General features: G+C 40.1%; 1 protein-coding gene and 3 long non-coding RNA genes across 6 annotated transcripts in view; 2 read left to right on the forward strand and 2 right to left on the reverse strand.

The window, feature by feature from the left end:
- Positions 1 to 16,588, forward strand: part of LOC135233773 (uncharacterized) — a 392,830-nt gene that overhangs the window by 328,953 nt on the left and 47,289 nt on the right. The gene's annotated exons all lie outside the window — the stretch shown is intronic.
- Positions 3,304 to 4,292, reverse strand: LOC135264496 (uncharacterized). The gene is made up of 4 exons (XR_010332709.1): positions 4,127 to 4,292; positions 3,853 to 4,006; positions 3,624 to 3,761; positions 3,304 to 3,447 (listed from the first exon to the last, which is right to left on the reverse strand). It is a non-coding gene; the product is annotated as an uncharacterized LOC135264496 (long non-coding RNA).
- LOC135264497 (uncharacterized) lies at positions 4,628 to 6,176 on the reverse strand. Its single transcript, XR_010332710.1, has 2 exons — positions 5,834 to 6,176; positions 4,628 to 5,283 (listed from the first exon to the last, which is right to left on the reverse strand). It is a non-coding gene; the product is annotated as an uncharacterized LOC135264497 (long non-coding RNA).
- Positions 13,409 to 16,588, forward strand: part of ppil3 (peptidylprolyl isomerase (cyclophilin)-like 3) — a 41,038-nt gene continuing 37,858 nt past the window's right edge. Inside the window, exons 1-3 of one of the 3 annotated variants that reach the window (XM_064297629.1) lie at positions 13,409 to 13,563; positions 15,030 to 15,104; positions 15,177 to 15,270. In XM_064297629.1, the coding sequence (XP_064153699.1) occupies positions 13,561 to 13,563; positions 15,030 to 15,104; positions 15,177 to 15,270 (172 nt within the window). In that variant the 5' untranslated portion in view covers positions 13,409 to 13,560. Of the gene's footprint in view, positions 13,564 to 14,549; positions 14,708 to 15,029; positions 15,105 to 15,176; positions 15,271 to 16,588 lie in introns of those variants that run through there. The other 2 variants (XM_064297628.1, XM_064297630.1) reach the window with 2 other exon arrangements.

The raw sequence follows: 16,588 nt of genomic DNA on the forward strand, positions 1-16,588 counted from the left end.
TTTTACTGAAGGAACTCACTGTGCATTTTAAAGTGATAATTACAAGCTTTCTGTCCGTACAATGGTCTAAAATAGCTAGGGGTCCATAAACAAATACAAAACCTCTCCAAAAAGGAATAAAAATTTTTTTCCTCCATTGTAAAGCATATACATGAGCCCCTTATGAAGGCTGAAGATGAAACATTGATATCAGATTTAAACATAATGCACAAATATTGTCACACAATGCTGCACAGTACCTAAATGAGTAATAATTAACTATTGTATGCATTTCTACACTCTGTACTCTCGTATGTTTTCTTGTATGGGGATGGAACGATATGAAAACCATTTTCAACCGTCCACCACGTTTTGGCAATGTTCCAATACTCTCCTCATCACTGTTGTATGCCTCACAAAAACGATTACAGTACTAAGTAACACTTACACTTACAGTGTGAAATATCCACATTATGTAATACCACTAACCTATTTAAACACACTCAATTTCAAAAATAACATACATACCTGAAATATTCTCAGCAGTAATACTTACATAGCAATAATGTGTTCAGTAGATAGAGACAGAGACAGTAAATCAATGACTATCCGGTTCGGTTTTCTCCAGAAAACAATGTCAGATAGCTGTATCAGCAAACATATGACTTAGCTATGCCCCGAGCGCCTCAATAATAAGTAGCCTACTTTCCAAGAAATTACACAATATCGTTGACAACGTTTCGTTAGATGCAGGGTATTTACTGCTACCACAGTAAATGTGTAAGTGAATGCGAAAAGAAAATTGTCGGGTACGCTGACCTATAAAACGCTATTCCAAAAGCAAAATTAGACATGTTATACATCGTTAGAAAGCTTATACTGTCCTGCTGAAGAAACAAATTGTCAATCGGCCAGACTGTATGACAATGCCGTAAAGAACACGTGGCATTATGCACACCTATTTTGGAAGGTAGGCAGGCATCACAAATACTCGTATATTTCACAAACGGATTGTCCAACACAATGACCACTCAGACTCAAAAGGGACATCTCTATGCGTAAAACCAATGTGCATTTAATATTTAGTCGCAGATATTGACTATAGAATGGCATAGTATAATTTCTTAAAATGTTGTCTCGTTGGTTGAATTTGCATGAATTATAGCATAGCAAGATTGCGATTTCGTGGAGGGACTAAAAGTGGCACCGAAACGAGGCACCGAAATTTGCGCAGTGATTCGGTCTGGTCGGTGCTGACCATACAGGATCCGGTGCCGGTTTTTGGTACCCAACCCTAGTTATAAGTGATAAGACTTGTATCTGAACTGATTTACCCTGACAAGAACAACAAACATGATATAACAGGCCAATAGATTGTAACTGTTTTATATATCCCCTCAAACACACTATGTTTTTATGCGAACATTCACTTTGACGTCTTGACATCCGAGGCGGCTGAATGCATTCACATTCCAGAAATAACTGGTAACAACATTTATAGCAGAAAACATGAACACGTCAAACAATTTGCTGTTGAATTGAGTAATTCGACTCATCATCATTTCCATATAATCGCAAAATGACAAGAATAAATACAATGACACTTGCGTGACATTTTTAATTAATATTGCAGCGGTACAGCCACCGTTTGCTTTCATCTTCTAGATTCCTTCAAAGTTACTGCTAGCGGAGCAGCTAAATACTTGCTAGCGGAGCAGCTAAATACAGATGCGAACCATGCAGCATAAATTAGAGTCTAGTCCTTCCAGCCTTTTTGTGGAATTGAAGAATCGCAGAGTAAAATTATGGTAGTTTGAAAAAGCAAAAGGGACGATTACTAGAATTAACCTGTTATTTTACCCTGACAAAAAGTGCGGAAGGCGATTTTTCCCTGTTTGCATTTACTGTATCCCCAATGTAAATTACGCAGAACTACCGCATACCTGAAACGTTTTCAGTCAGTTATAATGGGCTAACAAAGAAAATCTGAATGGAAATATTCAGCAACCGAATTAAAGCGTTTTGGTACGTAATATGCTGTCCGAGCACAAATGCTTAATATTTTATAAAAACAGACTTAATGCTAAATCAAGAAAAAAACAGAAGAGCATACATGTTATAATGCTCAATCTTAATTTCTCATCTGTTCCAAGAAGTTGGCAGGCTATAACCAAAAGTCTGAATTCACGTTATTATTATGAAAATAATAAATCGGTTTGCAGCTGCAGATTTTTACTCGACCAATCAGAAATGTTCAGCTCTTTAAGGCTCACCGCCAACCTTCCTGTACTTTTGGAAAGTACTACCCGCCGAGCAGGGACTTTAGCCGCATTTCCACCGCAGGAACTTTACCCCGGAACTAGGAACATTTTGAGGAACTCAGTGCGTTTCCACCGCAGGAACTAGGGTCTAAATTTAGTTCCTGGGGCTTTATTTTACCCCCCAAAAAGTTCCTGCTCGGGGGGTAGTACTTTCCGAAAGTACAGGAACCTTTTGGGTGGAGCTTGCAGCGCTGAACATTTCTGATTGGTCGAGTACTCGCAGCATTTTTTTGTCTTTATTTTCAACCGCCATGTTTGAAAATATGCAGTCGCAAACCAATTTATTTTCATCATAACTTCAAATCAAACTTGTATGTTATGCAGCGCAGTAGCCTAGTTTTGGTTATAGCCTGCCAACGTCTTGGAATTATAACATGTGCTCTTCTGTTCTTTTCTTGCTTTAGTATTCGTTGTATAAAATGCTAAGCATTCGTGCTGGGACAGCATATTACGTAGGCTACCAAAACATTCAAACGGATTAATTCGGTTGCTGAATATTTTCTTCCGGATTTTCTTTGTTAGCCCGTTGTAATTGACTCAAAACGTTTGATACAGTTATGTGAGGTATGTGGTAGTTCTGCGTAATTAACATTGGTGATACAGTGAAAGCAAACTGGAAATCACATTCCGCACTTTTTGTCAGGGTAAAATAACAGGTTAATTCTAGTAATCGTCCCTTTAGCTTTTTCAGACTGCCGTAATTTTACTCCATTTTACTGCCATTCTTCAATTCCACGAAAAGACCAGGAAGACTATGGACTAATTTATGGCGCATGGTTCGCAGCTGGAGGGCACACTTCGCTGCTCGGCTAGCAGTAACTTTGAAGGAAAGCAAACGGTGGCTGTACCACTACTAATTTAAATTTTCACGCAAGTCCGAGTTTTAGTTCTATTCTTGTCATTTTGCAATTAGCCTATATGGAATTGACGATGAGAAAGTAATGAAACAGTAAATTGTTTACAACGTGTGCATGTTTTCTGCTCATGTTGCATTTTACGAGCCTCTCACACACAAACACACTGCTTAACCTCACACACACATGGTGGCACTGGCTCCAGTAGAACAGCGTGGAGTTTGTCATCTCTCCTTGGCCACTGTGGTGCACTGCAGTAGTGAGAGACACACACCTGGAGACTCCTGCATGAACTGCAACACACACATACACTGTAAGCTAAGTAAGTTGTTCTAATTTCATGCCTTGTTTTTGACAGGATCATGTTTTTGATGAACAAACTCAGAGGTTGCCTCGTTCTTATAAGACACATTTTGAGTTTTTGTTGACATGAGGTTTGCTCACTTAATTTAGATATATTCCAACTCACCTCAATTAGATTCTCCATGGATTTTGGTAGTCACTTAGTTCAGAGAGGAACTTTAACAATTTAGGATGAATCTTGTGCGCCTTTTTCCCTATCTGCTCTGCTTTGGACCCTCGTCCAGGATTGATCCCCAGGAGACTTCTGTTGCACAGAATCAGACAACAGACACAAACTTGGTAGCGTAAATCCAGTAATATATTTCTTGTCGAAACAGCCCTTGTAGGATACCAACCTTTGCATAAACTCCAGTGACAAAGCTGCATCCTTTGGATATCGTATATTGAGCACATAGTACAGACTAAATAAATAGCTCAATGCAGTCAATGGGCTGTGGACATGGTCGTTCACAATCGTCTGGTCAACAGCCATGTGATACCGTTCATCACCTGAAACACACATAATCCGAGAGCTCTCCAGTTTAGCTGCCCACAACCTTGAGATTGAGACAAAACATTTTTTGTCAAATCAGTGCTATTCTTAAGTAATGCACATCACAATTTGCTTACCAAGGATGATGACACATGGAGTGCTTGGCAAAGTCAGTGTGGTAAGGTTGAGGCCCTTCAAAACATAAAATAAGACAAAATAAAACAGACACTGAAGTGGCAGCAAGTGTATGTATTTGCTTTTGACAAACACATTATTCTCTTGAAAATAAAGTTAATTCTCATTATTAATATACTATCTAACATACTGCAAACATATTTATCACATTAAAGGTAAAAAAATAAAAATACTCACCTCTGTGGATTAGTAGTTCATCTGTGTTGTCACCAAGATATTTGCCGATGCTGGAGACCAGCTCCAAGGGGTCTTTGAGTTTTTCCTGCATTCCTGAAAACTGAATTGGTTTTGTTTGTAAAAAAAAAGTTCACTATTGTTTTTCCCTTTGTTGACAGTTCCTCTGCCAGCTTTTTTTGAACAGGGATACCAAGTAGTCTTTCAGTATGATCAAAGAAATGAGTAGCTTCAAACAAGTAGGGCCACTCATTTTTCAACTCAGTAACTGTCACTGTTAATTGAGATGCGTTGGCTGTGAAAGGTTTCAGCCATTAGCTTCTCGACACACGTCTCTGGGAGTAGGCTACCTGCATATGCATTTTGCAGCTCTGTCTTCTTGTCATTCTGACTCGTCTCATCTTCATTGGCCGGGAGATCTGGTTGCCACTGTACACAGCCATATCGATCATACAGCTTGGGTTTTTTGGGAATGGCATCACCCTCTGCTTGCCTCTTTGATTTGACAGTTATCTGCCTGTTACAGTTTTCCACTCTGTTCTCCATTTGAAGCATTAAAGAGTCATATCCTGTGCCAACAATGTCATCCCCACATACATCAGAAAAAAAAGTCTTTGGGTATTTTGGAACAATTTCTTGGGCAATTTTTCAAAGAATGTCTCGTCTGGTCTGTTTTTGTCTGTGGTAAGCAACTCATTAAAAACAATACAAACCATTTCTCATCTTCATGCTGGACGTGGGCGAGTTTTCTCCGAGATGGCTTTTGTAAGTTCTGGAGGAAATTTGTCCCATGGAATTTGAAAATTCCCAGTGGTTCTTGGTGATTGTGATGACGTAGGGCCAACATTGCTGGCTGATGGTTCTGCGGTTCCACATGCTCTCTGTGCTGCTGTTGTTGGGGAAAACTGTACGCTATTTGATGGTCCTACGAAAGAAATAATTTTTTTTTTAAAGTTACACAATTTAACATCTAGAGATTTCCACAGAAGTCTTCCTTACTTTTTGCACAATCTTTTCCAAGCTGTGACTTCCTATTTTAAAGAGATGCAGAAACGCTACTTTTACTTTTAAATGGTCTTTATACACAAACACACAGGACTGGAGACCTATGCACTTGGCTAAAACAAATTATATTATAAGCATGTCTCATATTTTCATTCTGGTCTTCAATTACATTACAGTACGACAAGCATAACCTATAAGCAGGAGTGTTCACTATACATGGACAAAGATGATTTCAAAATACCTGTACTAAATGCCTGAATCAATCTTCTATATTGTATAGATCGTAGAATTCCTTCCAGATCATCTGCAGTTACCAGGCTGAGGTCCTCAATGCAGGAACTAAATACTTCACTTGCAAGCCCCCCCCCCCCCCCACCCCCCAAAAAAAGTGCTAGGTTTTCAGTGTATTTGTCTTTTAAGTTATTATTTACATCCTCCTTTACACTGCTCGTACCTTCTACAACACTCACCTCTTCCTGTGCTGATGAACTGTCTAATCCAGTAGGCCCATCTGGAATTAGGGTCAGGTCACACACATGTAAGTGGACAGATTTTAAATGGGTTAGGTCCCAGTTTTTGTGGTATCTAGAAATATGGGAGGAAAAGGATGTTCTTAATTTGAAATATTTTGAACAGCCATCATAGGGACATGGTATTTCAAGACCCTCATTCATATGAGAATTCAGGTGGGAAACAAGCTCTGTAAAATTTTGACATTGTTTGCTGCAACAATCCAAAGCACACTTCAAAGGCACAGAAATATAGCGGTTATAACGTGCCTGTATCCTTGTTTTGTGGTGATCCCTAGTGACATGCAAGTTAGAAGCATTATAAGATAAAAATCTTTTACCACACGTAGGGAAACCACAGGCAAAACTGGCCGTATTGATATTCCTATGTAGCCTACAATGTTTAACATAATGAAATTACCGAGATGCTTTTAAAACCACACATGCTGCAAGTGAACACCATTGCTAATGTTACTACTGGCAAAAATCAAACTAGCTTCAGATGACAGAAACGTGAGAGGTAGCAACGGTTACGTGGAAGAGGGTACGGTAAGTAGCCTAAGCCTTCAGCAACCCAAATTGAGATGGCTATGACACAAGGTTTCCTATGACTCCAGGTTTTCGGCTGTACATTTTGCCAATGGCAGACAAAGTTTATGAGAACAAGCACGTTGTTAAATAATCTCGTTAAAATAAGAATTACTTGGTAGAACTGGAGATTAAGTCCACAGGCACTCCTCCTGCACACATTTAATGGCGCCTGTTCTGCTGCCCGTTTTGATAACGTTAGTTAGCACAGTAAATGACTTTATGCATCTTAGATCAGGAAAAGAAACGGAATATGTGTAAGCACACAACAGCTAAAAATCGTTATTTCACCTTACAAAACGTAACCGTGAACTTATTATTATACTTAATGTTAGCTATCCAATTGGCCAAATTTGAATTACTGCCGCCAGCTGGCTAGGTCAATTAAATAGTAAATATAATGTTAATCTAGATCGTAAACAGACCCGTAGCCCAAATAGCCTACTATTAAACTTTAAATGGTTAACTACGTCAAAGATAGAAAGATTCAAGATTCTTACCGCAGTTCTCACCGCTCCTGCGTGTATCGCAATGTAGGCCTACAACTCACCATGGCACCCACAATGCATCGCATTTAAAGGAAAAAGTCAGTGAAAAGGTTATGAGGGAATAATGCAGTTAAAATACTAGTATACGTACCATAAAATTACAGATTTTTTTAACAGTGTATGCCGAGAAGTCCTCAATAATAATTGTACTACCAAAGAAATTACGCAATATCGTTGACAACGTTTCGTTAGTTGCAGCCTCTATACTGCTACCAAACAGAGTGAATGCCTAAGTGAATGCGAAGATAAGAACATTTTCGGTTACGCTCACATATAGAACGCTATTCCAAAAGCAACATCAGACATGTTATACATCATTAGAAAGCTTTTACTCTGGCCTACTGAATAAAAAGGGCGACAACACCGTACACAGCAGGTGTGGTATTACGCACAGCTATTTTGGAACTCAGGCATCACAAATGCACGTTGTCTCATTTATTTCGTTACTCAGTGAGCAGCGGTTTCACTGCCGTATTGGCATATCTTAGGGCTATTGTCGGGTTTACTTGTTGCTATGAGGGCAGACGATTTTTCAGTGGTGAAAGAATATTTTTATGAATGCCCAGATAGATAATATCGTCCATTATGAAGTTCAGACACTCCCCTCACTGATAAAAACTGGACCCTACTGTGTCGGATTACTTGCGTCGCCATGGATGTCTTCTAGCCGCTTGCCGTAAATATGACATATGCCGGACATATGACGGATGTAAAGACTAAATGAACTCACCCGATATTGTCTTCAAATGGATCCATGCCAAAGAAAAGTAATGATTCATCCTCCAAAAAAAAGCTCCAGCTTTTCCGCACCCCAACTAATAAAGAAGTCCAAATGGCGGGCAAACCATATGGCGGACATAGGTGGGCCCAAAAGCAAAGTTGTAGAGCACATTCAGATGCATCGGTCGATGAAGTTTTGTGTTGATCTGACATACGGTGTGGGAGTTATGACCTTTTAAACAGGACGCTTTTTGTTATAGCGCCACCATCTGGCCGACATAGGTGATTTGTAGTGCCTGAGTAGTGGGGGGCCATAGGAGCCCACCCACCAAATTTGGTTGGTGTACAACTTATGGTTGCTGAGCCTCAGACATTTTAGCGGAGAAAACTTCCACGCTCCAACTAAAAAGTCTAAATGGCGGGCAAACAATATGGCGGACATAGGTGGTGCCAATGGCAAAGTTGTAGAGCACGTTCAGATGCATAGGTCGATGAAGTTTTGTGTTGATCTAACTTATGGTTTGGGAGTTATGGCTTTTTGCGCAAAACCCTTTGTTATAGCGCCACCATTTGGCCAACATAGGTGATTTTTAGTGCCTGAGTAGTGGGGGGCCATAGGAACCCATCTGCCAAATTTGGTTGCTCTAGGACGTATGGTTTCTGAGCCTCAGACACTTTTAGCGGAGAAAAATAAGAATAATAATTAAAGCCGCAAGCGGCGTTGGGAGGGGTCCAAGCATTGGCACCATCACGCCCCCTATGGAGCGATTTTAAAATGGCATTGTCCTCATGATCATATGCCTTCACCCAACATATCTACTGAATATCATGATGATCGTATAAAATACTGATGACTTATGGCCAATTTTGTGCTAAGAGACGCTGTCGGATGACATGGATATGACCTGGCCGCTTCCCGTAAAGGCCTTTACTATGTCGTAACACTTAGATGGCATGTCGTAACACTTAGATGGTCCGGCGTGTATGCACAGCTGCAGTGTTTCTGCGCCGCAACTAAAAAAGGCGTCACACTAGTGTTGTCACGATACCAAAATTTTGACTGTGATACTGATACCAGGTTTAGTATTACGATACTCAATACTGAAATGATACTTGAAACTTAAACGATGCTAATTTGATACTTGGTACCTAACGATACTGAAATTACCTTAATAGATCAGAAACGTAATGTCCACAAGGGTTGACCTCATTTTCGAATTCATGGTTTATTAACAACCTGGTTCATTAACAACCTTTAAATTGAAGCCTCTTCAACATATTAATATGCATAGGCCTATACTGTTACAACACTGAACAATAGAAAAATATGTTAAATATATTTCAAAAATTAAACAGTTGTAAACTAAATCATCTTTAAAACAGGTCTTTCACCTTTAAATAGATTTAAAAACAGCATATTTCAATAACAATACAGCATCTATCTATAATAAAATATTTCCAAATTGGAACACCTATTGCTACTGAAGTGAACTGAGTCAAAGCTTGCGCTGTATCAAGGAGTTGAGTGCACAAGCGCAAGTCACCTCACTTGGCAACCTTAGTTGCTACTGCCTTCTAGCGAAGATTCTGACAAATTACACTTTTCATCCTCTCAATCAGTAATGCGGGAGACAATTTTCCCTGGCTTTTACATTTGACTCAAAACGACCGAACGTCGGAATATTCTAATACCAGCTTCGCTGCTTGGACCCCTCATAATCCGAACAGATACATAATCCTAAAGTTACAAATGATTTACTACTGTCAGCCGACCGTAACTCTGTGTCGGTTCTTGTGCTCCTCGACCTGAGTGCAGCTTTTGATACAATTGACCATGGAATTCTTCTGGACAGACTCCAGGCCTGTGTTGGACTTCATGGACAGGCACTCGCATGGTTTGGATCATACCTATGTGACAGGAAACAGTTTGTCAGATTAAAAGAAGATGAGTCCAGCTCCTCAATAATGAAATACGGTATTCCACAAGGATCAGTACTAGGACCAGTACTCTTCTCGCTATATATGCTACCACTTGGCAATATTATCCGGGCACATGGCGTAGAGTTCCACTGTTGTGCGGACGATACCCAGATTTATATTTCAATGAAACCTGGCGAAGCACTGCCGCTTTCACGGTTAGAGGCCTGTATTGTAGATATCAAGGTTTGGATGCTTTCAAATTTTCTGCTCCTAAATTCAGACAAGACTGAAATGTTGGTTTTAGGTCCCAAAATATTAAGGGAGAAATTGTCTACTCTCACCTTAAACTGTGATGGTTGTTTGGCTGAACCTAATATGGTCGTTAAAGACCTTGGTGTCACCATTGATCCTGATCTATCTTTTGACACCCATATAAAAAACATATCCAGAATTGCCTTCTTTCAGCTGCGCAACATAGCTAAAATTAGACATTTCCTGTCAGTCGAGGATGCTGAAAAATTAATCCATGCGTTTGTTACGTCTAGGTTAGACTACTGTAACGCCCTGCTTTCTGGCTGCCCTAATAACTCGTTAAAGAGTCTCCAGCTTGTGCAGAATGCAGCTGCTCGTATCTTGAGCAGAACTAAGAAGTATGAGCACATTACACCAGTACTAGCGTCGCTTCACTGGCTACCCATTAAGCATAGGATAGACTTCAAGGTTTTGCTCCTGACTTTTAAAGCTCTGCATGGACGTGCACCTGTGTACATATCGAACCTGCTCCTACCTTATAAGCCCACAAGGTCACTCCGATCTTAAGACGCAGGCTACTTGGTAGTCCCAAGAATTTCCAAGAACCTAAAAGGTGGTAGGGCTTTCTCCTACAGGGCCCCACTACTGTGGAACCAGCTTCCAATATTTATAAAGGAGTCAGACACAGTCTCAATATTTAAATCTAGATTAAAAACGCACCTCTATGCTCAAGCTTACAATCAGTTGTAGTCTGGAGACAGGGTGCGAGAAGCCTGTAGTCATAGAGCTTTATAGGTGGCAATCCTTTCCTTACTGTCACCTGTCAATCAGCTGTGACCCGACTTTACATGGGCTGGTTCTTGATAGGCGGGTATGGTTGTCTACCCCTCATGACTGCATGGGCTCTCCATCCCTGTCCTAGTAGATATGCAGCTATATTCTACTCCTGGCGGGGTCCCCCAATACATACCACTGGCACTTACTCACTGTCTGCTATATTGCAAATTCCTTAACTGCTGTTTCCACCCTCTTCCCCATGCTGCTGGCGGGGCTCTTGCCCCAACCCTCGAGAGTGCTTCGAGAGTCGTCTGGTCTCCCCCACCTCTGCGGTCCAGCCCCTACTTCGTCATTGCCTCCACCCTGCCCACATCTGCCGCCACCTGCTGTTCCCCATCACCGCCACCCGGCCCCACCCATCATCTGAGCCACATCACATATCATATCTTCTGCATAAACTGGCTGACATGCTGGTCACCAGTCGGCACCCTGAGCCGACCCGAGGAGGATGGGTTTCCCCCTTGAGCCTGGTTCCTTCCAAGGTTTCTCGCGCAGACAGACAGATAGATATTTTACTGTAAACCAATACGTCATTTACAAACGTTCTGACAACCTACCAGTAACGTTTCAAATTAAGTAAGGATGAGGACTGTGGTATAACGTAATTGTTACGTTATTAAATTACATCGTATTTAGGTAATTCTATAACGTTACTGCAAAGTTGCAGAACAGTCTCCATGAGGTCTGGTAATTTTGCCATCATACAGCAATGTTGTCACAACGTCACCTGTTGGTAATGTTGCGACCAAGCGGCCAAAACCAGACTTCGTTTTTGAAGCTCATTTCCTGGTGTTGTAGTTCCTGGTTGCTCACTAGCGCCACTACGGATGGCTCCAGTATAGGTGTTTTCATATCCGGTTTCCATGTAAGTCTACGGTACAAATGCAATAAAAATACAAAGCCACTAATTTTTTCTCACAAGAACAAATAGTCATAATAGGTGTATTTTATTCGTCTTATGACTGTCCATGGGTCTATTTTATGATTTATTGCATCATTTGGGCACAGGGCCAATATTTGTTCTGGACCAATGAGGTACAGCTTGCGTCACTTCCGGATTACTTCGGAGGACTATGCTACAGTAGGGGCCACAGTCTATGGTCACTGGGGTGGGCGGTGGCGCTTCTTGGCCTTGCCATTGCGGCTCCGGCTACGGTCCGCCTGTGCTAAGTCTGAAAATGCAGGCATCCCATTTCGTGGTGATTTCATTATGGCGTGTGCTATTTACAGCTGCACTAGACGACCATAAAATAATCCTCCTCTTAAGTTTTTCGGTAGCCGAGTCATTTTTACTATTTCCTTTAGCCTACTTAACCAAATAATTACTCGGCAGAAAGCGTAATCAGCCTGCTATATTTGGTAAACCAGCAGTAGCCTGTGCTAAAACAGTTCGCAACTTCGGCTACCAAGCCGTTTGACTAGCTAGCTAACCTTAACCGGCAAACATTCAATCTGTCAAACGTGTTTGGCGGCTTGTCAGTCGTGTACATTCCGTAAATGTCTACCTGGGCCATGCTTCAAGCATGTGACAAAGCTACTATAATCCCGATTTTGGGATAAACACTTTTTCAGTTTCACGAAGCGAATTAAGAGTCTCAAGGTTCATTTGCTGAAATCACACACACAGAATTTAACGAAATTAACCATCTTGGCATTTAGAAAGAAATATGTTTTTAGCATTTAAGAGACCGACAAGCTAGGCATTTAAGACAGTGGTTCTCAGAATCGGTTCTGGGGGCTCCTTGCGTATATTGGCTTTTCTCCATTGGTTTTGATGATTTACAAGAAAAAAACGATAGCCTAATAATAATTAGAAATTCAACGTAGGCTACATTATTTTTGTCTTCATGCACCAGGTGGAAAACTTGCTGTACAAAGTGCGTTGTCATATTTACACGCCTGCAGATCAGTTATTAAAATACTTGGTAGATTTGTTAATAACCGCTGACAGTGTTAATTTTTATTCGGTAGAAAGTGATTTGCGAACGATCGGTCAGCTAGCGTCACCCAGCAAGTGAACACCACAAACGGCGATGGAGTAGCTAGTAGTAGCAGTTACTGGCTCATTAACTGACTGGCGAAAACCTACGACGATAACTTGCTCGGTTAACAGCAGATCTACCAGACAGTTATACGAAAATTAGCCTAGTCAAATCACCAGTAGCCTACACATCTCCGATTGATTGACCATCAGTGTAGTCAATGTTCTTCCCCTGTGGTTCATATTGCTAATGCGTGAGCTAACCACGGATAGCCTACCTAGCTCACTGGCAAGCTGATATGCTAGTTAAGCATATTCGTTTTGCTGAGAAACGTGAATTGAAGATAACTGAACATAGCCTAATTGTATTTTTAATGTCATACATATAACGTGATTACATGACAGTACAGTCACGGATGGAAATTAAACTCCGTAAACATCTGATAATATATTTTAAAACATAACGGCAGACAGTCAGCTAGCCTCGTTCAGGTTGATGGGCTTTTCCGCACCGGACTGTCAATCAAATTGTAAAAATCACAGAGCGGCTTTTAAACTCTGTGGTTTTGGCTCCAACTCCAAAATGGCCGCGCCCGCCATTGAGCTTCAAAACGTATTTTCGGAGACCCACGGAGAGTCAATGGGTGACGTCACAGTAGCTTTGTCCATATTTTTTAGTCTCTGGTTGCGACTTACCAAATGACGACCAAAGTGTAACGTTGTCATTACGTAGTGTGTTTGTAGGGCAGGCGTCACTAACGCGCCTGTATTTCACAAACGGATTGTTCAAGACAATATATGACCACTCAGTCGCAAAAGGGACATCTCTACGCGTAAAACCAATGGTAAGATTGTTCAATGTTTAGTCCCAAATATTGACTGTAGAATGACATGGTATAATTTAAAGAAAAATTCTCTCGTTTATTTCGATATTCAGTGAGCAGCGTTGTCACTGCTGTATTGGCATATTTTAGGGCTAATGTCGGGTTTATCTTGTTGCTACGGAATATTACATTACATTACAGGCATTTGGCAGACGCTCTTATCCAGAGCGACGTACAACAAACTGTATAATCATAATCAGGAACAAGTGTGTCGAAAACCCTAGAGAGAAGTACCGTTCCAAGTGCAAGGAACAACCGCATAGTTCAACTTGGAACTTGTAGGTTAAACTGATTAACACTAACACAAACAAGAACAGCAACAACGCAGTCTATGCAAACATACAATAGTTAAGACGAGTGCATTAAGTCACCTACGAAACAACTACCTAGTTACAACCCTAAGCTTACAGTCAATTTAGAGATTAAATTGAGAATACGATGCGCTTTTAGTAGTCCATCTTCGGAACATTGTAGTTTCACCACGGCAGACTCACGCCGCGTCGCATAATTACATAACTTAGTGTAAGTGCAGTCGAATTCTCTTAGCACTGTGGTTGTCTATTCCTAAATCCTTATGAATTCTCCTTCACATCTTTCCTTGACCTCATGACGTTTTCCATCGAGGTCAAGGAAAAGTGGTTAGGAAAAGACATGGGACGTAATTTTTTTGACTATTCGGACGCAGCCTTGCATTTGAAAACAAACGTTTTGGATTCGCAAACAAAAGTTTTTGATTCGCATTAATACATTTTTAATCACACATTTATTTTACTTTCAATAAAACATTTTTTGATTGCAGTGTCGATAGTTTTGCTGTCAAATCTATTTTTGATTGCGGTGTGGAAAGTTTTGCTCTCATTACTGTTGCTCACGGTCGCTCATTTAACGGTAGGCTACTATTTTTTCGCGTCGTTCACTCTATTGCTCTGTCGCATCGCGTTTTGTTATAAATGGGTGTAGTTCGCACTCCAGATAAGTGGGTGGCGGTAACAAACATTTTGCTGTTTTTACAAGACCGGTAAACTAAACCAAAGAAGACGACGACGACGACGACGACGACTTTCTTTCAGTGTTACTGTTTTTGTCAGTTGTGTTGGCGAGAATGGTAAAAATGAACTACAACTGGCCGTTAATACTTAATTTACCTTTGGAATCAGGATTATGTTTCTTTTACACAGCTCCAGTATAATCACTATTTAATTTCCTGAAATATAATCTTAGCACTCTAACGACTGGAGTGCACAATTACGTTGCTTAGCCTACCTGTTTTGCTTAACATGGCTAGGTAAAACTAGAATGCTGGTCCGCATTGTTGCCCGAATTGAATGACTGGTGTAAATAAAACACGCCGGACATGCTGGACAACCAGCTAACCGGCTACCTCGTTTTGATCTGCGAGTAAGTTTTGCACGGTTTCCTTTTTCCAGGCGGTGACTTTGCACACAGATCTCGGAGATGTAAAAATTGAGCTTTTCTGCGAAAAGACACCAAAGACATGTGAGGTGAGGTTCAAGAATCGGGTATTATTCTGATAATGTTGCATTGTACAGTGTCTGAAATATCAAATTTTACAGAATTTCATCGCCTTGTGTGCCAGTGGGTTCTACAATGGCTGCATTTTTCACCGGAATATTAAAGGCTTCATGGTACAAACAGGAGACCCCACAGGTAATGCCAATTCGCGGTCTAATTTACTCTGTCACTCGTTTTATTTTCTGTTTAAAGCTATTTGCGTCCAGATTTTCTCCTTACATGTGAATACACCTTTCACGCAGAACTACAATACTTGATAACTGTTGTTGTGTGTGGTGTTGTATGGTAAGGTTCATCTGAAGAAAAACACGTTTTCAACGTACAAAAATGCCAGGTTACTCACACATACGAAGTACTATAAATCATTAGCATTATAAATCTAGGCATGGCATTATAAGTACTGATATAAAATTAGGCCAAGTTACAATAAACCAAATTGCCTTAGCTCTAAGCTTGCACAAATTTAACAGGCTGTATTCGAAAGCAATGCTGCTACCCAGTGCTTCCTAAATTATTTCAAGTAGCTTGGCCCTGTGTTTTTTCATCTTACCATCTGAAGAAATTGTGGTTGTTCAAAGCATATGTGACTCATAAAAGTATCAAATGGCAATCATTTATAGTTGGAATAATCTTGCTGAATAATTTCAGCTGTTGTACACATTTTTTTCTAATGACTACAGAATTTGTTTGAAAAATTGCCTGCATGCAGTGCTTTTAGTGTAGGAGAAGCACATCTTGCATTAAATTCATGAATAAAATAGTTTTGTTTTGAAAAATCTGTTGAGAAATTAGAATTGTTTTCTTTTACATTGTAGAAGCAATTCTAGTTAATTTGAAGATCAAGCCTATAGTACATTATTGGGGCAAACATATGTCTGGATAGGTTTGTAAAATTCAATATTTATTTGTCAGGCCTAAATATTTTAAAATTTTATATGTATGTATTTATGCCCCCCCAATCCCCGTCACGTAAATGATTGAATGTTTCTTTGTATAAATGTGTGTTTGTAAATGTAAATATTATATGCTGCTAGGAAAATGTTGTCATGGGGATAATGCATTATTCTATGTATGTAGGCCTACATGGTAAGAAGAAAAAAACACAGGGGCAAGTTACTTAAAATAATTTAGAAAACATTGGATAGCAGCATTACTTTGGAGTACAGCATGTTTAATTTGTGTTAGCTAAGATGGACAATATTGTTTGTTGTAACTTGGTACTTTTTATGACAGGCCTAGATTTTGAAAATCTAAATTACTTATAGTGCTTTGTATGTGTGAGTAACTTGGCATTTTTATATGTTGAAAATGTGTTTTTCTTCAGATAGCATATCTTTTTGCATTGTGTTTGTTATGAGAAACTGATAACACTAATGTATAAAAGTGTGGACTATGAGAGGTATGCACACACGTACTTAAAGGAGTACCATGGTGATTTTCACACTTTCTCGGT

This window comes from Anguilla rostrata, chromosome 10 (assembly GCF_018555375.3).
Source record: "Anguilla rostrata isolate EN2019 chromosome 10, ASM1855537v3, whole genome shotgun sequence".
In the NCBI taxonomy this organism is placed as follows: domain Eukaryota; kingdom Metazoa; phylum Chordata; class Actinopteri; order Anguilliformes; family Anguillidae; genus Anguilla; species Anguilla rostrata.